General features: G+C 42.3%; 4 protein-coding genes across 9 annotated transcripts; 2 read left to right on the top strand and 2 right to left on the bottom strand.

Annotated features, from left to right (window-relative positions):
- Positions 1-318: 318 nt before the first annotated feature.
- Positions 319-1,586, top strand: LOC124311353. The gene is made up of 2 exons (XM_046775805.1): positions 319-1,289; positions 1,357-1,586. The coding sequence occupies exons 1-2, from the start codon at positions 560-562 to the stop codon at positions 1,455-1,457; spliced, it is 831 nt and encodes a 276-aa protein (XP_046631761.1). The 5' UTR covers positions 319-559; the 3' UTR covers positions 1,458-1,586.
- Positions 1,587-1,949: 363 nt separating this feature from the next.
- LOC124311297 lies at positions 1,950-4,271 on the top strand. 5 transcript variants are annotated; one of them, XR_006909786.1, is made up of 6 exons: positions 1,950-2,039; positions 2,106-2,153; positions 3,046-3,337; positions 3,481-3,688; positions 3,835-4,020; positions 4,090-4,271. XR_006909786.1 is itself a non-coding variant. In XM_046775733.1 (6 exons), exons 1-6 carry the CDS (start codon positions 2,006-2,008, stop codon positions 4,251-4,253), a joined length of 882 nt encoding a protein of 293 aa, XP_046631689.1. In that variant the 5' UTR covers positions 1,950-2,005; the 3' UTR covers positions 4,254-4,271. The 5 variants fall into 5 exon arrangements, 3 of the variants coding, with proteins under 3 accessions (XP_046631689.1, XP_046631690.1, XP_046631688.1); XR_006909785.1 differs by having other exon boundaries at positions 3,046-3,508; positions 3,628-3,688; XM_046775733.1 differs by having other exon boundaries at positions 3,481-3,508; positions 3,628-3,688; positions 3,835-4,271.
- Positions 4,272-4,327: 56 nt separating this feature from the next.
- LOC124311312 lies at positions 4,328-18,159 on the bottom strand. Of its 2 annotated transcripts, none has more exons than XM_046775751.1 (10): positions 17,817-18,159; positions 16,393-16,959; positions 13,045-13,454; positions 11,029-11,073; positions 9,921-10,018; positions 9,588-9,769; positions 9,112-9,139; positions 6,972-7,056; positions 5,874-6,188; positions 4,328-5,378 (listed from the first exon to the last, which is right to left on the bottom strand). In XM_046775751.1, exons 4-10 carry the CDS (start codon positions 11,069-11,071, stop codon positions 5,209-5,211), a joined length of 921 nt encoding a protein of 306 aa, XP_046631707.1. In that variant the 5' UTR covers positions 11,072-11,073; positions 13,045-13,454; positions 16,393-16,959; positions 17,817-18,159; the 3' UTR covers positions 4,328-5,208. The 2 variants fall into 2 exon arrangements, with proteins under 2 accessions (XP_046631707.1, XP_046631708.1); XM_046775752.1 differs by having other exon boundaries at positions 5,874-6,185.
- Positions 18,160-20,130: 1,971 nt separating this feature from the next.
- Positions 20,131-24,923, bottom strand: LOC124310968 (calcium-independent protein kinase C-like). The gene is made up of 13 exons (XM_046775165.1): positions 24,328-24,923; positions 24,165-24,216; positions 23,929-24,100; positions 23,824-23,855; positions 23,671-23,753; positions 23,471-23,603; positions 23,270-23,400; positions 22,075-22,198; positions 21,538-21,977; positions 21,313-21,467; positions 20,915-21,242; positions 20,698-20,844; positions 20,131-20,604 (listed from the first exon to the last, which is right to left on the bottom strand). Exons 1-13 carry the CDS (start codon positions 24,676-24,678, stop codon positions 20,440-20,442), a joined length of 2,313 nt encoding a protein of 770 aa, XP_046631121.1. The 5' UTR covers positions 24,679-24,923; the 3' UTR covers positions 20,131-20,439.
- Positions 24,924-25,052: the final 129 nt, after the last annotated feature.

Genomic DNA, 25,052 nt, shown 5'->3' with positions numbered 1-25,052 from the left:
CGTGGTCGGAGTTGAATTCGTTTCCCGCTCTTTTGTCACATGAAACTATGGTTACTACCAGAGTATGATAGATGACTCTGAACTGTTTTGTTTGTGTGTAATCTGCAAAGTTTTTTTTTGTGACATAAGAACGATTACTAATGGAACGGAAACATTCTATGTTGGACGGTTATTCAAAAAAAGAGCTTCAAAATGAAATGCGGCAATCATGAATTCATGATCCCAATTCAATAAGCAATAGCCCATAAATTTTCCTCGTAATAATAATAACGCAACTTGCATCGACAGTCTGACAGTGTCGGTATTATCAACTTCTTGATAATACTTATTCTCTTCGTAAAATTTGTAGACGTTGTAAAAATTCTCTTATTTTCAAATAAATTTTTTAATTCATTTACTTTGAATAAAAACCGATCATTAATATCAACCCCATCCCGCTGATGTGAAATTGAACTTACGTTCATAGATGGCAGGTAAACACATAAACAATACCTAAAAGCGGAAAAAATTGCAAATTAAAACAAGAAAGAAGTGTCAAAAGTGAGACGTTCACAATAAAATGGGGCCTAAAAGAAAGGTGAAAAATGACAGCAAGCCTGATCGCAAACAAGAATCGACTGACAAGATGAAAGCGGAAAGTGCCACGTTTGCCTCTCTGACATCTGGTGATACTTCAAGCTCAGAAGAAGCATTAAACTCTTCAAAATATTCCAGCAGAAAATTGAACAGCAATTGGCAAAAATATGATAAAGAAACTGATTTTGTTCCTGAACCCAGAGGTCTTGATTTTTCAGATTTTTCTGGAAAGAAGCCCACAACGAGTACTGATTCCTACTTCAGATTTTCGAATGAAAAGAACTGGGAAGTACTAGAAAAGTTTGATGACTATTTTAAGCTAAATGTAAATGATTTATGCAGAGAAATTATGTGTGTACCACTTCAAGAACGGCTGAAACTGGATTCAAGTGTTTTGACATCTGAGCAAATAGAAACTTTTGATAGTGATGCCCAAATGTATGAGAGTCGAATGAAAGAACCCTTGGTTCTTACCAAAGAAATCACTGGGAAAATGCTATCTTTGTTATCAAATGAAATTGAACCAAAAGACAAAGGAAAATCCTGCACTACAGGCTGGGCTCACTCAAAGGAAGAACAGTCTGACAAACAGCAGAAGACCTGGGATAGCAACTCTGAAAATTTCTTCAGTCTCAGTGGTGTGGAGGAAGAATTAGATTTAATATTGGCCATGCCATCAAAAGTAGGCCTATCACCATCCAGTCCACTTGAAAGTATGTCTTTTTCATTTAGATTTTTCATATTATTGAATTTTTTTACATGAAACTTTTTTATTTTCAGTTTCACCCATTACAGAAGACTTGTCTGAAGAAACATCTACTGTTCATTCTAACCTAGAGCTTCAAAATGATTGGCTGGATTCTTTATTAGATGAGGACTGATATTCCGAGTTGATATATTCATTAAACACTTGGCTTTATCCTTTATCGCGAGTTGTGAGAGTAATTCCTCTCTTGTCGTTCCAATTCTTCAACATCAACGAAAATGAAAATACACAAGCCGTGGCAGTATATTTACTTTTATTCTTTTACAGTTGCTTATAGCTGAAAACTTTTGTTATTCTAATACCAAAAGATGATTTCGTTACGTATCTTTTGCAAACATAGTAGGATATACAGTAGAATTATAAGTTCACATTTCCGCTCCCCTTTATTATGCGACTTACTTACTTTTTCAGTAACTTATTTGATAATTTCAGTTTCATACTCAGGAAAAAGTTGCTGAGTCGCATTCTCGATCCGCAACAAAGATTGAATGAATTATGAATGAGTATACCCGGCATGTTTCTGTTGCAATCGACTGTGCTGTGCTGTTATGTTGCTCTGGGTAACCGCGATCGTAACACGGAGGTTTTATCACCATAACGATCAGATTTCCGACTGACATGAGTCGCAGGACCAGCACTACAAGAGGAGGAGAGTAATTTGCAATGTGCTCTTGCGAAGAGTCTGGTAACGTTTTACGTGAGTATAAAATCTCTGTTCTCATTTCGGTCGCAAAATTAAATTGGTCCGTGCTTATTTCAACAGCGAACAATGTTCCACCGCTGTACACTGGATTTCTGCAATATCACAAAGGTAAGCAAACACTAATTACCTGAAAGACAGAACAGAGTGAAGCGCGGCAATTCAAACATCAATAAGTAAATAAACTGACGAATGTCCATGAGTGAGCCAGTCACACAATCAATCAAAAGTATTAAACAACAATGATATTCGCAGACCGCTTAGATTTGATTGACATGAATCGCTGCGTCCCAGCACAGCATTTTCTTTTTGTTTGTTTTCCGTGGGGGGGAATATTTGAAATGTCATAGAAAATGCCCAGGTTACATCAGGCAGGAAAGAAAACTACCAACGTCGGCTATTAAAAAATTGTTAAATGTCAGATTGGAAATAGCACCCGAGTTTTGGGGAGTTCAAAGAAATTCCATTCGTTACGTAGTTTTCAGGAAATGAAATAATTGACTACTCGCACAAGTAGTACATCACGTCATCACGGTGAAGCTTAAATACGCGTTGGTCGATGACGTCAAAGATGGTTAGTTGCTTCTGGTGTCGATGTTCTAGTCGCGTTGATGAAACAAAAGAAAAGTTAATATAGTTAATGTTCCCAGTTGCTTGTGTGTTAGCCTCTGTGAGAATGTTGCGAACTTTCGGCTACTGCGAAATGATAATATGAAACACCAGCTTCCTTTATTGATCTAGACGGGTACGTCCTGGATTCAGCGGCATGACTATCAAGTAACTCTGGTCATAATATGACATCAAGTTATGCTATATACTGCCATCTAATCTCGCGTCTAGACAACACCCTCCCTTTTTCTTGTTCTTTTATTGTGACCGACATTTGGGATTTGGGACTTCCCCCCCATGCAATTACGTTAATGTAACAATAGAAGAGATTAAACACGGCTGCAAGTTTTCTTGGTTTTTGATGCAATAATCTCTTCTTTTTTCTTTGTCGAAGCAAAATGGTTTGCCACATCCGAGTGGAGCCGTGTTTTCGGCATCCTTTACCAAGACAGTACTCTGGTCTGGTGGTACGAAACTCAAATGGCCAGTCGACCAGAGGGTATCATTTGTCTAAAGTTAGCACCCGAGTTGATCACTACAGGCCAGTACTCGAGGCGCTTGTTTCAAGTTCCAGCTCTACCCAGGAGCCTTTCTGGCACAGGCCTTGAAAATATGATTGCGGTTGGAGAGCGTCATCGCCGGCAACGAGTCCATTTTTTCTTGGCAGAGTCTCAACAAGATTTCAAGTAGGCCTTTAGACAGTATCCGCATTATAATGTATGAAATAGATTGAAAGCCGTATTGGGCTATCTATCGGCTGATTCCTTCACAAAAATTGATCTCCTACTCCCCCCCCCCTCCCCCTCCCCCATTGAAATCAATTACACAGTGCGTGGTGGACGGCGATCGTGAGCACGGTAAGTCGAATCCTCTGTAACGTATACATACAGCTACTTGTTCTGCCAGGAAGTTTTGTGCAAAGTCTGGTACGGTTGGTCTGTCGTCATCGATCGTCGTTTGATCAATATCAATTCAGTTACCGGTAGCTGCAGCTCCTCTCGCAACAATGGCACAACCTTCTCAACCCATCATCCAGGGTAAGGCGTGCAAAAAGAGCGTACGTAGAACTAGTCGTACAACTTTAATATGTGACGTACAATTTCACTACAAAAGAAAAGGGAGAAGAAGACGTCATACTGCCAGGAGATAAAATATTCAATTTTATACCCCCACATCTATGCAGGACCATCTGGTTCGAATTACCAACCTAACGTGCCGGTCGTTCAGTATGTCACCAATCAACAGCAGCCAATTTCGTCCAGCATAAATACGACAGTGGTGGTTCGTGATTCTGGGCCATCGTATGCCGGGGACGCCGTAGTCGGAATGGCAGCCGGTGCCTTCATGGGGGCAGCTCTGTCCAACGCAGGTATATTCAAAAAGAAAAAACTCAATATTCAATTGGTTGACATCTTCTGGTTGCTTTTGACCGGAATAGCTCATACTCATACCGGCTGGAGTTACGGCGGCTACTATAATCAAGACAACGACATTACGGTGGTCAACAACTACAATCTCGATTACTACAACGTTGAGCAAGGTGGTGGTGGCTGCGTATTGAATAACATTACCGACACCGACTGGAGTTACGACGACTTTTAATTGAGACGCCGGCGCCAATTTCACTGGAAACGACGGACGGAGAGATGATGGGAATGACGCAGGAACTCTGTCAATTTCAATTTGTAATGTACTATATTTCTGTCACTTTCTTTCTTACTTATCTTTTTTTTTTCTTTTGGTGTGTGTTTTGGAGAGGGAGAAATAACATGTCACGATCAAACAGCAGACATTCAGTTAATAACAGTGGCTATATGTTTTTTGGGAGAAAGAAACACGTAGGATGTGAGCTATGCTGGATTCGTGCTGTTCTGGTATCTGCTGCCGCGAAAGTTGGTTGTAAAGGGGGAGGGAAGAGACACACTGAATGGAAATACACACATGGCACGATAACAGAATTTGATGGGTTTCTTAAGTTTTGCATACACTCCTACAACACGCCGTAAAAAGAGTGCCAATCGCTAAAGTAATTATAAATAATAATAACAAATTCAACTCTTTTCAAAATTATCATTCCGCTTCAAATTTCCCTTTTTTAAAAAACATGAGAGAATTTGAAGGTTTGGGGTCGATCCTATTGGGAGTCGAACCGAGTCGAGACTCTCTCATCACCACGTTACATATATCTTTCAAAAATTTTAAAAATTCTAATCTAAATAAATAAATGCCAACATCACAGTTGCATGCAACTGTGGGGATGAGGGGGGAATATGAGGAGAAGATTTCTCTTCATTTTTGCCGAGAGAGAAAGAGAGAGACAAGGAGAGAAAGAGAAGAGATTATTACGATGTATAAAGAGAAAGATTGAAATTAAAAAAAAAAATTCCTTTTTCATTTTTGCTTTCCTCTTTTGCAAATATGAAAAAAAGGAACAAATGGAAATATTGGCTGACGCACGACATCAATCGATCCGAGATGTTTTGTACCGGATGTGGTATAGTAAGCTAAAAACCTATACACCACCTTGTGCATGGGAAAGATAAGAGAGGTTGTAAGTTCAGAAGCCGAAATCCCCACCAAAGTCCATGTCAAAATCGTTATCCTGACAGTCATCATAGTCTGGATAGTAGTGATGTTGTTGGGAACACCCATTTCCCATCTGGCGCGCATCCATCGAGTCTCGCCCATAGTATCCATCATCGTAAGCCGTGTTTTCCGAGTAGCCACCTAATAACAAGATGAAAAAGGCATTGTAAAAGAGATGAGAAAACGGGCGAGGAAATAAAAAAGCGAGACGCAGAAATGAGTCGAAAAGTCAAAAGAACAAAAAAGGGGGAAAAAAAAGTGATGAAACGTGACGATAGAAACAAATCTCATTAGTGTCTCGTCAGAGTGTGGGGTGTGCAAAAGTGGGGGGGCTTTGGGACGAGTTTTCAGCAGAAATTCAAGAGTTTCAAACTCTTTTGTATGTAGTACGTCTAAAAGATGCGAGTCTCCCAGCCCGAGCAAACATTCAAACTCGATAAAAATTCAGAACATTTGCCATTCGCCTAAGAGAAAAGACTCTGGAGATCAAGAGGTTCCAGCAGTTTCTCGAAACGAAAAAAAGGTTTCCCTCTCGACTAGAGGAAATTACAACAATTGGTGGCATAGGGACGCCGCCCGGGAATGGGACTGTGAAAGAAACAAAAAACAAAGAAAAGGGCCGTGAGCCAAACTAACCGATGATGGACTTGTCGGGCTTGTTCCATCCGAGCCCGTAACCCCAACCCCAGTGGGCGAACCCAGTGGCCAACATCATTCCGGTGGCTATTTCGCCGAGCGACGAGTTGACGCTGTTGTCCTTCTTTTTCATTCCAGCGGCGGCGGCGGCGGCGGGAACGACGGCACCCGTCGACGACGCCACAGCAGTTGCTCCGCATCCGTGACCGGAAGCAGCGCACAGACAGCACGGCTGATGACTGCCGACGATGTGGACGTGCTCCTGCTGCAACTGCTGTTTCTCTATGGCCATAGCGGTTGTAACTGCTGCTGCTGCTGCGTTCACAAGGAAGACATTCATAACAAATATTGACTCGGTAAGAAAAAGTTGAGAAACACACACACACACAGGGACACACACGGACACGTTAGTTGGCTCTCCCGTCCAGGCTATATAGCGCTATAGCTAGCTGCCATATATCCCGACTGTTTGCTCTGCCAGCCGGAAACAACTGTACACCACCCCAAAGATCAAAAGCTGTCAACGACTCTGTCGCCCAGTCACGCAGGTCTCATGTAGTGCTGGGTAGTTTCAAATAAGTTTTCATTACAGGCGGACCGTCATTGCAAATCAAGGCACTCTGACAAGACCGCCGGAATTGTTGTACAACCACTACGCACGTAGCGAATCCGGCAGCCGGCAGCTTTTACCCGACAATTCAATGGCATCATCCACCTTTTGGGTTTTGTGCAAACTTTTGGCGTGAGTTGCATTCAATTTGAATTGATCGATTGATTTGACAATCGGTCAGTAAAGGGGGGCGGCTGGGCAAGATTGCTGACTGGCTGCCAGAACTACGTCCACGCCAAAGGTTATAAATGTCATTCGTCTCCGATTACATCTCATGTAGTATGTGCATGTTAGGTTTAAACACAAGACAGAGGCGAACAAAAGGAGCAGACAGTGTTGATGTATGTTGGAAACCAGCCACGCTTGGCTGAAACAGTAATGCACCCATGTATAGAGAGTACCCCCCCTCGCGAAACATACACACAGCGAAACGCGTGTACTTTATTCGAGATATATATATATGTATATATAAGGATTGATGTACTCACGCTGCAGATCGATACTCTCGTAGATGTTGGACGTCGTTTCGTCTGCTGGTTCTCCGTAAACCGACAACCCGGGCGGGATTGGCAACTGTGCATACAAAAGTTGGAAGGGGAAAGAAGAAGAAAATAGGAAACTGTTATTATTTATTTTCCCTTGTTTTGAATATCAATGATCATCTCTCTCTCTCGAGTCTCAAGTGAATGCTGACGGCGCAAAATGTTTGGCTGCTCTGATACGATTGAGGTGATCAAACCAAATCCTCTCAAACGCACACCCTATATGCTAATTTCGGGCTCTTCTCCCGTCTCTCTCTCTCTTTTATGATTCTTCATGACGCGAGAGTTTCGCCTACTTTGTGGCCTGTCTATCCGTTCGATCGATATTTCATAGAGAAAACTCTGCAGGATGGGACGGAGGGAGAGAGAGAGAGACATCAAGATAGTTAGACAGGAAACGTGCATATTGGTTATCAAAGATATATACTATGTAGGGGAAGAAAGAAGGGAGGAGATTGGAAGCCCTGGGAGATGGCAAAAGAAGAAAAACGGAAGTTCGTTGCGTGGGCTGCTTCTATTGATCTGATCACACGCTTGATAAATATAAAACGGTCTCGTCTCTCTTTCCTCTTCGGCGGCTGATGTGGTCCCATCTCCTGCGCTCCTATTCTTTTGACATATATATAGGAGGCCATCTAAATGATTGACTCTCCTGCAGTCAAGAAAGAACGGGGAAAAAGTCATATTTCTATGTGTTATACGTTCTAATGCATTATGCAGTATGCACATTCACTATTATACGTATGATAAGCTGTGAGGAAACCGCGTAAAAATTTGTCTACGCTTAACGCCTGCCAAGTTTCTGTTCCATGATTTCAACAACCCAATCTATAAGACGCCTGGGATAATTATTCATTGAAATTCGATCTAAATTATTCAATACTCGTGTCGCCACTTCCTGCAATCGACAGTCGGAGAATGGCAACGGGGAATGCAACAAAAACAAAAGGACTCGCAAGTGTTTGATGGAAACGGCGACGTCAAAATGAAAATCCTTTTTGAAAAGGAATCGAAAGAGAATAAACCAAAAACTGAGAGAGGGGCGGCGTTGGACTGAGCAGATAAAAAAAGTCTTCTCGGGGATTTTTTGTCACCGCTGAAACTTCTTCTTTTCTTTTCATCGACCCTTGATGAATGTCTATAGACTTGCAGCGCCCAAATCAAAAGAGTGAATAACAAGAGTCTAGGAGATGGAGCCTGGGTGTTCTTCTTTCTCTCTCTTTGGTGAGAGGTGGAAGAATACTTCATGATGGATGTCTGACGATTAGAAGCAAAGCAAAGGGGAGTCTGAGCTGGACGTAAAAGGCGATGGATGGGTCGGATTGTCCAAGTCTCTTGTCTCTCAGGATGTGCTCTCAGTCCTAGGAGCTTTGTGATGGAAAGGGCTCCATCTTGTAGCTCCTTTCTTGTAGGCGCTACGTGTATCGACCGAAACACACACACACCCTTCCATTCTGTTTCTCCCTGCACGTTCCAGAGGGGGGAAACAAAAAAGATATGCAGGAGAAATATTCCTTCGACCCGACCGTTTTCTCTTGTTGTGACTGTAGCCGGCTTCCGTGTCCGCACGCTCTTGTGATCGTTACACCAGCCCTATATAGCTCATTGAGACGACCATATCGCGCGCTCTCCAGTTCAAGTGCAGAAGTCTCGCGCCGTAACGAATAGCAAACTCGCCTATGTGCAGTAAGTCAACACGGCAGAAAAAAAAAGAAAAAAGAAACACCATTTTCCCCTTTCTTATCTCACGACCGGTCCGGGCTGTTTGAGGTAATCGATAAGAGGTCCCCCCCCCCCCCTTCTTCTTCCAATTTTCAGGTAGTAGTGGTGGTAGAGTAGTGCACACACAACTCTGGGGATTCGATGCTCAATCAGAAAGCGATCGAATTCCGTTTCACTTTTCAGACTAACCTATTCCCCATACTATTAGAAGCCGCTCTCTCCTCTTTATGTCGTTATCGATGGGACTAAACTTTCTGGCCTCCAATTACGTTCCTACTCCCCTTAGTCGATGATTGAATCAAACCGAAACGGCGAGGAATTCTTAAAAACTATTGAAAAATCTATGAATTGGTGGATAACTTACTGTGTTGCTGATGGCAGTCATCCAGTCGCTAGCGTGTCAATATAAAGAAGAAGGAAAAAAAGAATTCTTAGAAAGAAATGCAAAAAGAGAATGGAATCAATCAAGATTCATTCGGGGGAAAAAAAAAAGGTATTCAAGTGGCGCATTGGAGTGTAGCTTGAACGACTTTATAACACAATTTCCTTTCTTTTTTTTTTAAATCAAATAAAAACGTCGGCGGGAAAAAAAGGGCCAACAAAATTTTGATTGGGCGGAAGCCAAAAATGCTTTCATTATGCATTCACACATCATACGAGTTATGGTGGTTCCCAAGATTCAAAAAATGAAAAAAAAATTCCCTTTTTGTGTGTGTGTCTCTTTCTTTTAAAAGAGCTCATCAAACTTGGTAGTGTCACAATCAAAAGAGACACACAAAAAAAGAGGGCAAGATAACAGAGAAAACAAAATAAGAAGAGTAAAATAAAAAGATGGATTACTTGATCTCGTCCTCCGATTTGGCTACGAACCAATATACTTTTTGCCGGTTGGGCGTTCCGAACGCCATAACCTGCCGCACCGTACAGCCTTGTGGTAGACTGCTCGGTCGAGTGTGAGGGATGCGGAGAGTGTACTCGCCCATGGCCATTAGTTCGGGAGCTTCCTTCAACATCAAGGCCCCCTACAAAAGAAGACGACAGCCCCCAAACAAAATGCAATAGACATCAACAAGGGCAGCGTAATCAACGGTCAATCGCATTTGAACGAACAAGAAAGGGGGAAATAATAATAAGAATAATAAGGTGGTTGTTGTTGGTCGTTGTTGTTATTACCTCGGGATCCGATCGTGACTTGTCCTTAAACCAGGCCATCGAAGAATCTTCGTAGAGGACAATAAACTCCTCCCGCCAATAGCGACTGAATAGCCGACCTGTGTGGGCATGAAAGTCAATCCCATCCGGAGAGAATAAAAGATAAGTATTAGCCAACCCCTGCGGACCTTTCTAGAAATAAGTCAAAATATGACGGTGGACATGAATCAACGATCAATCTCATTTTTTTTTTCCACTCTACCCATTGTGCAAATCCTGTCCATGATGAGAGAAAGGAACGCTAGAGCGTTCACTAGTAAATCTCATGATGGAGAGAGAGAGAGAAAGACGTCCAGTTGAAGTAGAACAGATGATCAAAAGTCATCGCGTTAAATCGATCCAGTTCTTCTTCTTCTTCTTCTTCCACTCTCATTCTTTCTGCCTTGCCCTTTCACGGGAGACACTGTACGTACCGTGCGAGTTATACGTCGTTATCTTTCTCTCCTGATGGGAGGGGTCTACTTTCTAGACCGTGCTGGGCTCTCTTAACAGAAATAAATGGCCAAATCTGTTGGCAAGGTTGACTGATGCAACTGAATCAGTGAGTCGTTCATTCAAGACTCTCGGCGGGATCCCTCGAGTTCCTCAAAGTCTCTCGAGTCCAAACCGATCATCTCTCGGAAACTTTGCCCAGTGTAACAGAATTATGATATTTGCAACGAAAGAAACCCCCACCCGATCGATATGTTCTTCCTACACCAAGGATATCTCGTCGTCGTCTCTCTTTTATTCCGGAAATATGACTGCATCATCTTTGATTTGAAACCGGCGCCATTAACAGGTCTCTCCTTCTACGTGGTAACGGATGGTTGACATTGGATAAATCTTCGAGTGGAAAGCACTCTCGCATCTTTTTAATGAGGTTCCTCTCTCGTAGTAAAAAGGATTGATTTAGCAGTACACATCTGGTAATGGAAAATGCTGGCAATGACATGTTCCCAATCAGCATGAACCAATGTGTGAAATGATCGAATCAAACGGTTTTGCAAACAAAAAAATACGCCCAAAAACTCCAAAGATGAAAGAGAAGACATGAAGAAGAACAAAAAATCGTGTCTTTATTACTCACGTTTGTATCTCAGGAGGTAGCCGCACTTCAAGGCTTTGGTCATGGCTGCATCAGTGGAGCAAACACGAACCCAAAATGACAGAAGAAAAGAAAAAGAAAAAAAAAACGTGAAAAATAAGTGACGATTATTGAACGGACACACTATGGCGATACTGCATGACATGGAATAAGACAAGACATCGTGATTTCTTCATTGTGGAAGACGATTCGAGATCACAAGTAATCAATAATAAGACGGCGCACTATACAACCAGGACTACATGCCGCTTTTTTGCCATTGCGAAAAATAAGAAATCATCAAGAATCTGCCAACGGTAGCACCAGTCAAAGTAGTCTTGACATCGATCGGCCATTCCTCAAAAAAACCCACCGCAGATATGAAACTCCCCGTACCGTTTTTTTTCCCCTTTCTATAGCGTAACGGCGGCATTGTCGAAGAATATAAGAAGGTTGCCGAGGCCTTTCCCTCGAGAGGAGAAGGGACAGACAGAAAAACGGCTGCTGGTATAGAAAAGCGGGTGAGTGCTGGGAAAGAGAGAGAGAGAGAAACATCCGGTGGTTTGATTGGACGACGACGTCGGAGAAGATCAAACCGCTCTAAGGGTTTCGTCGGGCAATATCCTATCCTTGCAAGCCACAGTGTCCTCCATCACTCCGTCCAACTTCCTCCTTGGGAGAGTATATACACCCCCTTTCTAAGGTTAGGCGGCAATAGCAACGGAACATGAATCGATGATGAGCTAGTCCTTTTCTTTTACCTCCTGGATCCCACCTCAAAGTCGAACAAGATCCCGAATGTTTCCGAATCCCTGCATCTGAATCTTTATAGGGATTTTCAAACTACTACCGAGGATCGATATCTGATTGGGTGCCAGTCTCAGCTTCTTATCTGTTTACTCATAAATAGAGAGTTTTGTATCAAGTGCCAGACGTAATTGACGTAGTTGATTGAAATTCAATTTAATTCGCAGTGAGTCTCTTGTGCGAAAGAAAGAGAAGACAATGGACTTACCCTCGTGTTCGTCGCCAACCTCTTAGCTGCTGCGCTATACTGGTATAAAACTCGGCTCTTCTCATCTCGTCCAATCCGTTGATTGGAGAGCAGTGGAGAGGTTTTCGCTTTTCCGTCGTCTTCCATTCGATGGAATCGTACAGCACATCAAAAATGCGTAGTCTCCCCCCCCCCCCCCCCTAACGAGGCCCAAAGCTGAGCCAACGATCGATTTAATGAGAAAGTCAAGTAAAAGGAGCGCCTAGTTTTATTTCAAAATGTAAACCCTCGAGACGTTTGTCAGCCAGAAAGTCGCAGGAATCGTGTGGCAGTTGTTTTTAAGCTTCTGCCAATTAATGGCGAGGCCGTCGATGAACGTGAATTCCGCGGGTGATGTTCCGCGTCAAAAAAAAAAAAAAAGTTGTTTAACTCTCGGCTCCTGCCATTTCTCTCGCTTCTTTATCCATCGATTAATGGCGCACAATGAAAATATACTCGCCCCCATGAAAAAAGAAAACGGGTGAAAGAGAGAAAAGTGGCAACACTATAGGAATGGCTGTGTCCACATCATTAATCACCATCAAGAGAGAATCACGAACGTATGCGAACGGAAAAAAATAAATAAAAATAAAATGCCGTCGTGACGTTGTTTCGTCTCATCATTCTTCCCTCCTATTCAGGATCTCAATCACATTTTCACGGCTCTCTACCTCTGCAGCCGAGATTAGGTTCTTTCTCTCTGGCATCTATCACTCCTGGTTCCTAGCGCCTTGAATGCATAATTGCGTAATGATTTTCCAAGTCTAACGGCTAACAAAAGGGAGGAGGTACGAGCTATTCTTCTCAAATGCACGACTTTCAGTGGTTGTTTGACGAGCCCACAACGCAGTACATTACACGGAAGCTTTAAACATTCAAAGTACACAAAACGGAAACTTTGGTTTTTTAGATTTAACCTCTGCTTCTTAAACTTGGGAAATGTTTGTTGGATGAGCTTGGGGTTGTGTGGTATACTATCTTCTTACCGTATTTGTTGTGGTCGAGACTTTGCAGCTAATCCTCTTCTTCTCGTCGCTGTCAGACGAATATTTCAACTGAACAGCGTTGCAGAAATCGGGGAGATCCGATGAGCCGGGCTGGACAACAACAGGTTTTTTGGGCTGTCCAGTTATTTTGCCGGAGCCGGAAATGGAGAGCGCAAGAAGGTTAGCGCTTCACAGCCAGACTGCCGTCCTTCGATGGTCGTCACGAGCTTTTTCACGAAAGCACACCGAGAGCAAAGAAGGGAACCAGCAGGGAGGGTTCTGGCAGCAGAGGTGCTAGCGGCGTGTGATTGAGGAAAAAGAATTCATACTCCGCCTGCGCGAACCTCCTCCATTTGCCAATCCATGGTAAATAACTTCACAGGAATAAATGGAACGTCGACTTCAAGCATCTATCGGAATAACAGCAACAACCAAAAAGTAATAATAATAAAAAAAGACGGAATAAAATAAATAAATAAGACGTTAGCATGCAGGAAAGCACACAAGGAATAAACGAATCCACTCACAGCACAAATTCAATTTGCCACTTATTATGGTAAATATGAAGTCGATGGAAACAAGACAACAACAACAACAACAACCCTAAAAAGAAACTAACAAGGAGCGATTTCGGTGTTCAAATTTTGCGGAAAAATTGTCGCCAATCGATAAATGGATGCACTTGAGCGAAGTGACGTTTAGGAATAGCAAAGGTCAGCAGCTAGACGCCGTACACACACACACAACGTTCTTTCACGTCTATACCGATCTCAGATCCAATATGTTCCACTGTTTACTGCCTTCTTATTTATTTTCCTTTGTTCTTTCCTTAAACGTCTCGGTTCAAAGTTTCCGTTAACAGATTCAGCCGCTCTCCCACTCTCGAACGAATTCAATTGGAGATAAACACGGTTTTATTCCCTGGCGATATTGAATAGATTGACGCTCAGCAGCGGTACATCGACGCTAATTAGGCCTACGAACCGTGTCTGAATGTGTACATAACAAAGGATGTGACTGGCACATCCATTCAGAGGAGTGAGTCCAGAAACGGGAGTAGGGATGATTGGTAGGGACACGCGGAAGCCCTTGGTCGTTATCGTCTTCGACAAATTACAGGCTCTACTTAACAGGGGTTCTTGCCTTTCAGTCGTGCTGTCGCTCTCCTGCTGAATAAGAGCGGGGCAAATCGAAAACGGTGTAGAAGCAGCGACCGTCCGAGCAGTTGCGAACATGCAGGGGCCGCAGGATGAGGCAAAGGGATCGATGGCGAGAAACCCGGGGCTCATGTGGACCCTCTCGGAATCATTTTAATCCGATTCCGCCATATAAGGTTCATCATCAACCGAGCGGTTTATCTTTTGACGGCAGACGCGCGGGCATTCATTGAACCCGCCCACGAAAAAAAGACTCCTGCTCTGAAAAGAAAAATACCGAGATAATGCAGCACCTAGTGTACTAGTGTGGGTGAAAGTTGGGGCGTATGATGAGGAGGAGCCGCTTCCGTCATCAGGAAATCCGTCTCTAAAAACTTGGACGCTCGCCTTCACGGGCTGGCTGGCTGGCTAGAAGACGTTCCGCCTGATTATTCTGAGATTCGACTCTGCCTCTGCGTGACGAGCCTGGTTATGAAAGATGACAATTGGTCAAAAGGAACGCCAGCAAAGCTCTCAACTCTCTCTCTTTGTCTCTCAATTTACTTTCGTCTCATTATACTGGGCACCGCTTTTGATGAATTCTAATTCCTTGTATGATATGTCCACGAACAATTGAAGACTATGGGATGAAACATTCAACTTCCGGACTTTTTCCTACCTATTCTGTCCTTTGTCAAATGGTCCTCTGTCCTCGTCCTAACTATTTGAATTGTTATCGTCAAATATTGATGGCATTGTTCGCTCGACTGACTGAACCCATGGACAAATTAGCAAGTCAGCGATCCTGGCAGATAAAGCGAAGAAAAGGAAATCGACTACCTAATTTCTGTGAAACCTCATCCCTCTTAGTCCAATCAACTTGACAGGGCAGAAATGTTGGGCAGAACAAGGAGGGGAAATCAATTCTCCTGATTTTCGTATGTCGCAGCCTCTCCCCATTTTGGCCCCATTCTTCTTTATTTGTGTTCATTTGCCTTCGCAGAGTCGGTGAACTCGTTTCCGGAGAGATAGCAACGAATCCGTTTCCGTGGACATGGCGTTTTTACTCCCGACTTTTTGTTTTTCTTTCCCTTCGTAAACATCGTCTCTCTCCCTGACTTTCTCTATCTCGATCTTCCCTGACAACCTACATCCCTCAATTCAAAACAAAGATGCAGTCTCAGACAAGATAGAAAGAGCATAACAAATGACTTCTGTTTTTATGTTATTTTTTCAATTTGTGCGATGGCTACCCACCATGGAGAATTCGGTTCATTTTTCATCGCATTACGAGGAGGCAGAGCCGAGAGGAACACGTATCGATGCCGTTAGGTCGATGCCTGTTGTCACGAAAAACCCGCACTCGTTCACTGGCCGTTTCTTTCGACGGGCGACAAGTTGACAGGCCCGTTTCTCACGTTCCTCTTAATCGATATTTCGCAGATAAAGTCAAGACGGATTCTGCAACACTGAATGAACAATCGCTCGGCGCAGCAGACAGGCCGAATGCTTCTCGTTATTATATGTAATTTAATAGCGAGCGTCTCGCATGTCGCCATCGATCGTGGCGCACGACGAAAATGAAAACTATCCAATATTCTCCAAATACGAGTAGGATCAAATAGATTTTTTTCATTGCTCCGTTACATCTCTTGATTCCCGTATGCGTAACTCTTTTTCTTCCCTTTCTCGTCGTCCCTTTTCCTTGTTGTTGTTGTTGCGACGGCAACATCCCGCGTCCCGGGAATATTATCTGTCGCCCTTGCCATAAAATAATAATATAAAAAAAAAAGCGAGAAAGTAAAAGATTCCACCTACGCTGTGCGGCCGTGAGTTCTCTCTCTCCAATAGCGGTAGAATTACGGATACGTGACGCTCGTTCGCGCAACGGTCGCAAAGTAATTTTTTAAAGAAGAAAGAAAAGATACAGGAGAAAATGACGCCAACGGGGGGGAAGAAAGCAAAAAGGGAAACACGCATTTGCTCTACTCGTTTCGCATATCACCTTCGCCTCCCTCCCCCCTCCCCCCCTCCTTACAAATACTCATTTTTGCCATGCAAGTGCCTCCACCCGTGAAACCTATTTCATCGGGATATTACCCGATTTTTGGGGACCCTTTCAACCTAATTAATTTCTAAGGTTGCGGCGCTGTAAAATTATCGAGCGCCCTGGAAAATTTAATCACCTTAGAGATTAGCAAATTAGGGTTACCTCACTCAAGTAGAAATGAAACAGCAAGCTGACTTTGATGAGTGCCCGTTTTTCATGCGAGTGATGAGTGGGTGGACCGCCAATTCATCTGGGCAGTGCATCCGCATGTTCCGGAGCTGTCAGGACTGTCAGAGGCTTTATTCTTCTTTACGCTTCCTTTTTAGCTGTTCCGCCTCTTCTTGCGCACATTTATGAAGTATATGTGTTTAGCTTTGGCCTTGCTAAAGAACGGAACGGTCGGCTAAATTCGGTTCACTAATAATCAAAAGGATGTTGGGAGTTCTTACCCCCCCCCCTCTTTTCCAACCAACCGAGGGATGGATGAAGATTCTTCCAAGACCCACTCCGGATCGAACTAAAACCGGAAGTAACTCTCAGAAGTAAGGGAGGTTAACTGCCATCTATGGCCAAGTCGTTCCAACCACGGGCACGTTCCGGAAGCCGCTAGACTGCTACTTGATTGACTCTGAGTAGCTATAGAATTAAAAGTGGCCAAGTACGTGGCTGAAATTTTCACGCAAGAATGACAACTTAGATGAGCCATTTTCAGGCACGTAGTGTTATCATCTGAAAAAAGAAAAAGTAATAAAATGGTTAACGAAATTGGAAAAAAAAGCAAAATGGCAGATTTATCCTATTAATTGGAAACGTAGTTCTAGTACATGTTTCAGCAGTGAAGACAATTTTGCTTTGTTTGCGACTTTACGGACGGCTATCGAACGTGTGATCTTTGTAAGAACAGTGCCTCCGTCTAATCCATACAAGATACGATACTTAGATAGCTTAGACGACATCAACCATCACTGAGCTCGAGCAAATTAGTCTGAGAGGCTTTACAAAAAAGGGAATTTAGTGATCAGGAAAACAAATTACTGAACTTTGGTTTTACAGGGTATTAAAAGTATAGCATATAAGCTTCAATAAGATCTTCAACTTCATAAATCTCTGAAAACCTCAATAAATGCTTATGCTTTACTTTAAATTCTTCTTGTTTTCAGCATTCCTGATCTGAACACTTTTTTAATTGTGAGATTTTTAAAGTAAAGTCGATGGAATGTACAAGACAATAGTTTACAAGAAAATGGGATTCACCATAATATTCGTAAACTATGTAATGGATCATGGTTTTAGGCCATTGGTGACAGTCATCAATGATCCATTTTTTGAATAGAACACCCTTAACCTATCTCAAGTTGGTTCTGTATGCAGATTACTATACATTATTATACAAACTCAAGGACCTCAGATATTATCTGTCTAGCTGTCAAGCTACAAACAAAGATTCCAACTTTTTTTGAGCCAAATCATATTGGTATGGTGGTTAAAAATCTGTAGGGCTTTACAATCCATCTCTCTCAAACCGAACTGCAGTGATAATTCATTTAAAAAACGATCTAATTAACGTATAGATGGAATGGAAATACCTAGAAAACAGCTTGAATATTGGCACAATTACCCTGGCTCACGTGGTTCCACAAATGACTTAGCAGGTAGCAGCTAGCAGGACACTATGCAAATGAATTCGAAATACCCAAAACAGAGATTTCGTTAAGTGATGCCGACGTTGTCTAACTTCTAAAATCCCTATGTTCGTCTGTCATTTGTTTTTACATTTCGAAATCGAAAAAACGTAAAAATTGAAATCGTTAAAATGTACACATACAACTGAACGTTAGAAAACAAATAACAGCCTGATCAAAATAAAAAGGTAATTCTTAGCACCACCAATTCACCACCACAAAAGAGTAAGCTAGTAGTATTCTGTATATCATATCCAAAGGTCCCAACTAGTTTCCCGAAACATATAAGTTACTACGTAGCATGTGAATGCCCGTGTTATTGTGTCCATCCAATTGGCTAATAGCAGTACAATGAAGAAAGAAGGACACAGGTGGCGAACATACAGACTTTGTTCCAAATTCCAGGAATTTTCGCAGTTCCATATTTTCCATACAAAGCAAAAAAAAAAATAAATAATAATAATAATAATAATAATAATTAAATAAAGGGGAAAATAAATGGAAACAATAAAATGGAAATAAAAAACAAAATGAAGAAGAGAATGATTCTGACTAGCCATGCAGAAAGGAGAGAGCGACGAAAAAAAAAAATTAATTGTAACAAAGCAACAGGGACCAAGGGCGCACTCTCCTTAGATTGCGCTCTCGTATATAAACGAAAAATCTGGGTGGATGAGAGAGATAGAGAGGATGAGAGGCAGATAAATAAAGACAAGACAGCATTTTTAATAATAATAATAACGATTGCATTGCGGAGGAAGGAGGGAAAATGATCGAGGGAGAGTGTTCCATCGTTTTCACTTCATCCAGATGAGATGACAGAGAGATAAAAAGAGTTTCGGTTAGTTTGAGAGGCAGAAAAAAAAAGAGAACGAAAGAGAAATTATGAACCCAGTTATTTCCGTGGTGAAAATAAAATAAATAAGGATATCCAACATCATATTTAAATCCGTAACACGACGACCAATGAGAGGAAACTGACCAACACATTTTGTGAGACGAGGGGTCGAGAAACGAAACAACAAAAACGTAGGGAAGAAGGTAATAAATGAGGCGCAGAGGAAAAGGTCGGAATCGAATACAATGCCATCCGAAAGAATCCATTAATCAAGAATCGTGAAAAAGCCAACGCACGCTATTCCTCAATGGGATCATCGATACATTTTCTAACGCGGTGGTTGGGCATAGTAATTAAAAAATTAAGAGAGACAGAGAGGAAACGCTGGGAGAACGAGAGAGCGAATAATTTCCGGAACGAAATCAAGACATAATAGAAAATGGGGGGGAAACAGGAGGGCAGCATCAAATGGCAGTCGAACTTTGTGGCCAATGAGAAAAGAAAGAAAACGAAACATTATCTTTAATCGAGAAAAGAACGAGGAACGTCCACACGCTCTGTTCATAGCGAAAAACAGACCCTTCAGAAAAAAAAATGTGCGTTGTTAATCGTGCGCGAGCAGTTTCCTCACTTCAGTCATTTTTCTTTTTTTTTCAAATTTCCATCAAACTTTGTGATTCCTCAACACATAAAAAAATAAGCCAATCAGAGAGCTCATAGCTGAGAGATGGCTGAAAAGCAACACAACTCCGACCGAGTTGGATCAAATTCAGTTACACAACTTTTTCGTCCTACTCGAAACTATACTCAGTCGCTGATGTAAACTCTTCTGCTCCAAGAGAAAAAGAAAAAAAAAAAAAACAATCAACAAAGATTAATGTAAAGAGGGTTTGTGATGGAAACTCAAGACAACACAAAACGGCTAAGAGACTTGCACCTAACGAAAGAGAGAGAACAAAAAAATGAGAAAAAACAAACAAGACTTTTGCAACAACATACAGAGAGATGGAGCGGTAGAACCAAAACAAATGACTGAGACAGCTTGGGAACCAAAATAAGAGTGGGGCGGGGATAAGGGCCAGATAAATTGCACGAGAGTTTCTTTCCTCCTTGCCTACACAAGAGGAGGGAGGTGTCAACAGACCTATAGTTGTTTCATAGAAGAGAAAAGAAATTTGAAGAGATGGAGAGAAAGAACACGAGAGATTAAATACTTGCTATCTTCGCTGGTTTAACGAATATTCTTTGGCATTGAGAGCGAAACGTGCAGCCATTTTTTCCTTTTTTTAGTATGTTGCTGTTAAGTTTTTTTTGTCATCAAGAAAAGGGAGGAGATTTGGAGTGGGGGGAAAGAGAGCATAAAATGAGAGTATTATTTAATTTTTTTTGTGTTTTGTTTTTAATAAATGACCCTCTTTGGATGGCAAACTCAACCAAAATATCCAAGGTATTTTTTTTTTCTTTTTCTTATCGCTTTCCTCTGTGAAATAAATGCTATAGAGGTGTTAGGCCGCGAGCTGAAAACATCAGCTCAATTACAAGGAGGGCGGGAAGAAGGGATAACTAAAGTTAACCAAAAAAGAAAAGGTGGGATCATGGTGGGTGACATTTTCTTGTGCGATTTTTGTTTCGACCGTTTCCCTTTTTGTTTTAGTTTTGTTTTTGTCCCGAATTTTGTTTTTTTGTTCCTTAGGCCGACAACAGACGGTGTGGGATGTAATCGGGATTGACGAAAGAGAATCCGCGGAATTCATCCTGATTGATGGCTCGGACAACTTCGTGGTTAATGGGTGTCAAGATGGGATCTTCCTTGGTGAATTCACTGTCGAAATTCAGGGCGTCTCTTCGGCTTTTCTGCAAGTGGCAAACACAAGATTTGAATCAGAAAAGTGGAAAGAAATTAAACTAGACGTAAAAATGGGGAAAAAAAGACGGATAAATGCTCACGATTTTGGGTCGGAATGGCGGCTTAACTTTCCTAGCCTCCAAAGACTCCCAATCGATATCTTTGAAGAACGGATGGATTCTGATGGCCGCTTCGGCGCCTTGGCTTCCCACACAACCTAGTCGTCTCGACGGGTTTTTCGTCATAAACTGTTAATGAGAGGATGAAGGCGATTAAATGGAGCTCAAAGGTTTGATTGTTTAATCCATTTTGAGTTACCCCTTTTAGAATGGAGACGGCCTCTTTGGACAGCCAGACTGGGTAAAGAACGTCATCGTGCAAAATCGATTCAAAGAGGTCATCCTCGTTGTCGGCTTCGAATGGAGGTTGCCCGGCCATCATTTCGTACATGAGCACTCCCAGGGCCCACCAATCGACCGTTGCTCCGTACGGCAGCTCCTGAAGGATCTCGGGAGCAATATAGTCGGGTGTGCCGCAGAACGTGTTAGTGGTAACATTGTCGACAATGCCCTCTTTGCACATGCCAAAATCAGCTATTTTACAATGACCTTCGCTGTCCAGCAAAATGTTGTCCAATTTCAGATCACTAAAATCAAACGAAAATATCATAAGCCGTCTGTAGAAAACGATTCGAAATCTCATAGCAAATGGCGTACCGATAGATGACACCATGACGGTGAAGAAACTGCAAGGCTAGCGTCACCTCGGCCGCGTAAAATCGAGCCCGAGGCTCGTCGAATTTGCGAACTCTTTGGATTTGGAACATCAAATCACCCCCGTTGACGTACTCCATGACAAAAAACAAACGGTCCTGCAAAGAGAATCGAAAATGTCTCGTTAGCATTTTCTTGGAGATGGTCGACGTTAGCCGATGGGCGTACCTTGGTTTGATAGCAAGAGTGCAGGGCAGTGAGAAAAGGGTGTTTAGCCGACAGAGCAAGAATGCGCTTCTCTGTCATTGTGCATTCGACATCGTCGTCTTGCAGAATCACGTCCTTCTTGAGCACCTTAACGGCGTAGACTTCGTCGGTACCCTTTAACTCGGCCAGCATTACTTTGCCAAAACTTCCTTTCCCGAGAACCTTGATGAAATGAAATTCATCCAATCCAATTTTCTTGCCGTCCCGGCTTCCGCGATCAATCAACGTATCTAATGCCGACTGTTTTGCAGCGGCAGCGTGCTTCGTGTCCTTATGCTCCTTCATCTTCTCGTTCAATTTCTCATTCATGGCGTGCTGGGCAAGAATCCGCAACTTCATCTCTTCCTCCTGATCGGGACGGGCGGAAGAGCGGTCAGTGTCGCTGCACTCGGAGCTCGAACCTGTTTTTAGTATGTTTGTGTTGCGAACAACAATTCGTCAGAATGTTAATGAGGAAGCTCCCAGTTGAAATTCAGGCTGTTGAGGTCAATAACATACCGCTTATGGCAGAACTGCCCAAACCAGATGAACCCATCTCGTCCGATTCCATAATTGGTAGCGAGGCAGCAGACATCATTGAAGAACAGCTCCCACCACTCCCAGTCGATTCAATGATGGAAGCCTTTGAGAAAAACAAACAAATAATGGTTTTGTGGGTTGGAAACAATAATAAATTCATCGTAATAACGAAAGCAGAAAGAATCCTTCGACGTTCAATTGTACAACGTTTTGCTTAGCTTCGGGCAACTATTAATTTACTGGGCAATGAAACTGAAAAGAAATCGATTTGAGATTCTTCTTGGTTGTTGGAAAGTAACGCAAAATATTGAAGAGTCACTTTTTTTTACTGTAAAATTTTATGCTGTCGTTTTGGTGGTGGCATATCTAATGTAAGTAAACAGGAGAAGATAATTCCAAGCTCTTTGTTCAATTGAATATACAGGGAAAAAGCTGTGCTCCGTGAGAGAATGTGGATAGCAGGATGGAATCGCACCAGATGAGGGCTAACGACGGCATCAAATGATGTAACATTACACACTATTATCACTGTAGCAATTCCCCGAAATACGTAGGAGCTTGAAATTTTTTCGCACTTGGGGATGATGTGTCAATATTATTAGTTATAGTTATCCTGCGTTGCAGCGAACAAGTTTTACTGGCGATAAAACATTTTCTCCTGATCAGTACAGAGGGCCCAAATAATCCCAAATAATATCGACGACTTTAAAAGAAAATTTCAATGTCTCAATGGCGAGCACAGAAAGACACAACACGCCAGCGTTTAAGTAAAAATGTGAATTCAACAGTTTGTGGACACTTCTTTAATATAAATAGATGAAGGTCGATTGCTATGCTATACAGATTCCGCTCTTAACATTCCACCCAAACAAACATCCAGATTAATTCAATTGGGAAATACCACAAAATTGTGTAAAAGGAAGAAGCTTGAAAGGTCAACTGCCGACATCCGGCAACCCATGGCCGTATTTTTTAAATTCTTATTCACAAATCACATGGCGCACTGTGAGTTCCGGGTTATCGGCTGTATCAAGGTTCAAACGGCAATCCCACACACTCATTGGAAAATCCCACCCATTTCTTTAGCGTTTACCCAATGTGGATGCCTTGGATTACCAACTGTATTTAGTAATTCCAAGCAAGTAGAGCTCAGCTGAAAATGAAAATAATTTACCTTTTTCTTCCGTTGATTGATCTTTGTGTTGACGCCAATGGCGTTGAGAATCTCAGCCATTTCTTTGGTGTTGATACCGCAGTTGTTTGCTACATTCTTTTGACATCGTTTGTGGACGTTCATGTTGCATGCTATCATATAAACACAGACGTGTGATGTAATAAAACTATCTCTGAAGTAAACAAACATTCCCATATTTACCTTGACATTGGAGGCCCTGTTTTATAAGACCGTAGAGTAAAGAACCGCAGTGATCGCAGAAAGTGAATCGCTTATAGTTATGTACAACAAAACGGTGTGGCACATTCAAACTGAATCGTTGACCGATGGCCGGCTGTAGAGTCAAACAAAGCTCCGTTAGAAATTTGAAAAGATTTGAAATGCACTAAATTGTTTCAAACCTCTTCTTGGGTGGTGTCTTTGATTCCTGGGCAGCGAGTGACTACAAGCTCGTGGCAGCGTTTGTGCACAACACAAGTACAAACTGGATTTATAAAAACAAAAGGGAATAAGTTTGAATTCTATGAAATGTCGAAATTTGCCAATTGTTTTACCTTGGCACTGGTATCCTTGCTTGCCAAGCCCCCTGTTGATATGAAAGAAAGCAAATTGTTTTATGGTTTAAGATTACTGACGTTCACGAGCAAGATTTTAATTACCAGATGAAGTCTCTGCAGTGAGAACAAAAAGTTGGCTGTCGTAAAAAAGTGGCCATGAATTTATGGCCGTTAACTTGGTGAACTCGGCGACGCATGGCTCCACGCCGTCGGTTTAAACCCTGCCGTTCCTTAAATTCGCGCGGCTTCTCGTTGCTAGTGCTTCCACACGCATCTGTTGAAATAGAGGAGAAAAAAGTTTAAAAAAGTATGAGTGTTGGTAAAGTAGAGAAAGTCACCTTGTTCGAGGTCAACAACCAAGTGGATCTTTCCTTGTGGTTCCAAATTCACCTAAGAAATCAAATTTGGTTTCAAATTTACTCTCAGAAATTTGCTTTACAGAGGGGAAGTTGATTGCAAGCACAATGAGGGCAAAGGAAGTTCACCGAAAACTGAACTCACCCAAATGTCAGAATTTGCATCTTTGGTGATGTTAATCAACTCATCAAATGAGATGCTGCAATTTGCGACAAAATCATCTGGTGGTATGGCTGCATCATGAAAAACAGTGAGGCCTAAGTTGGTGCCTGATTGAACCTCTGACTGGAAGGTCTCATTCCACGTAGGGCAAAAGGTCTTCTGTTTAGTGGTGGTCCGATGTACATGAACCTCATCAATGTCAATAAAGACATAAGGATCCATGGTGTTTTCCACCAGTTTCCCGGCCAACCCAACATTATGACGGCGTTGGAAATCCGTCGGCCTCAAGTCCACTGCTTCGACCAGTTTCACTTTCAACGTCCCAGTAAACATTGGGGAGCGGTGAGAGTACGAATCAGTGAGACGAACCTATAACGACGAAACCTAATTACACTTGAACAGTCCAAAAAAAACTTCCCGTGGTTTTGAATACGCCCAGATGGCGGGGAAAAGTAGAAGGTTCTTTAAGCTGCGGAAGTTTAGTTATTCGACAATAATAATAACAGAAACTGAGCCTTCCCTCCCCAAAGTCCTTAGACGTCACGGAAAGAAAACTGAGTCGGCCATTACGTACTGACAGCCAAGATTACTAGATGGGACTGCTGAGGGGAAATTACGCTATGTACTGCTTTCGCACTGCCACCTGACGACTAATTCCTGCGATTTCGTCAGGTAGTAAGGATACGACTCACAGCTGGTTCTTCATT

Source organism: Daphnia pulicaria, chromosome 8 (genome assembly GCF_021234035.1).
Source record: "Daphnia pulicaria isolate SC F1-1A chromosome 8, SC_F0-13Bv2, whole genome shotgun sequence".
Taxonomy (NCBI): Eukaryota; Metazoa; Arthropoda; class Branchiopoda; order Diplostraca; family Daphniidae; genus Daphnia; species Daphnia pulicaria.
Note: the sequence above shows the minus strand (reverse complement) of the source record. Positions and strands in the feature narration are given on the sequence as shown.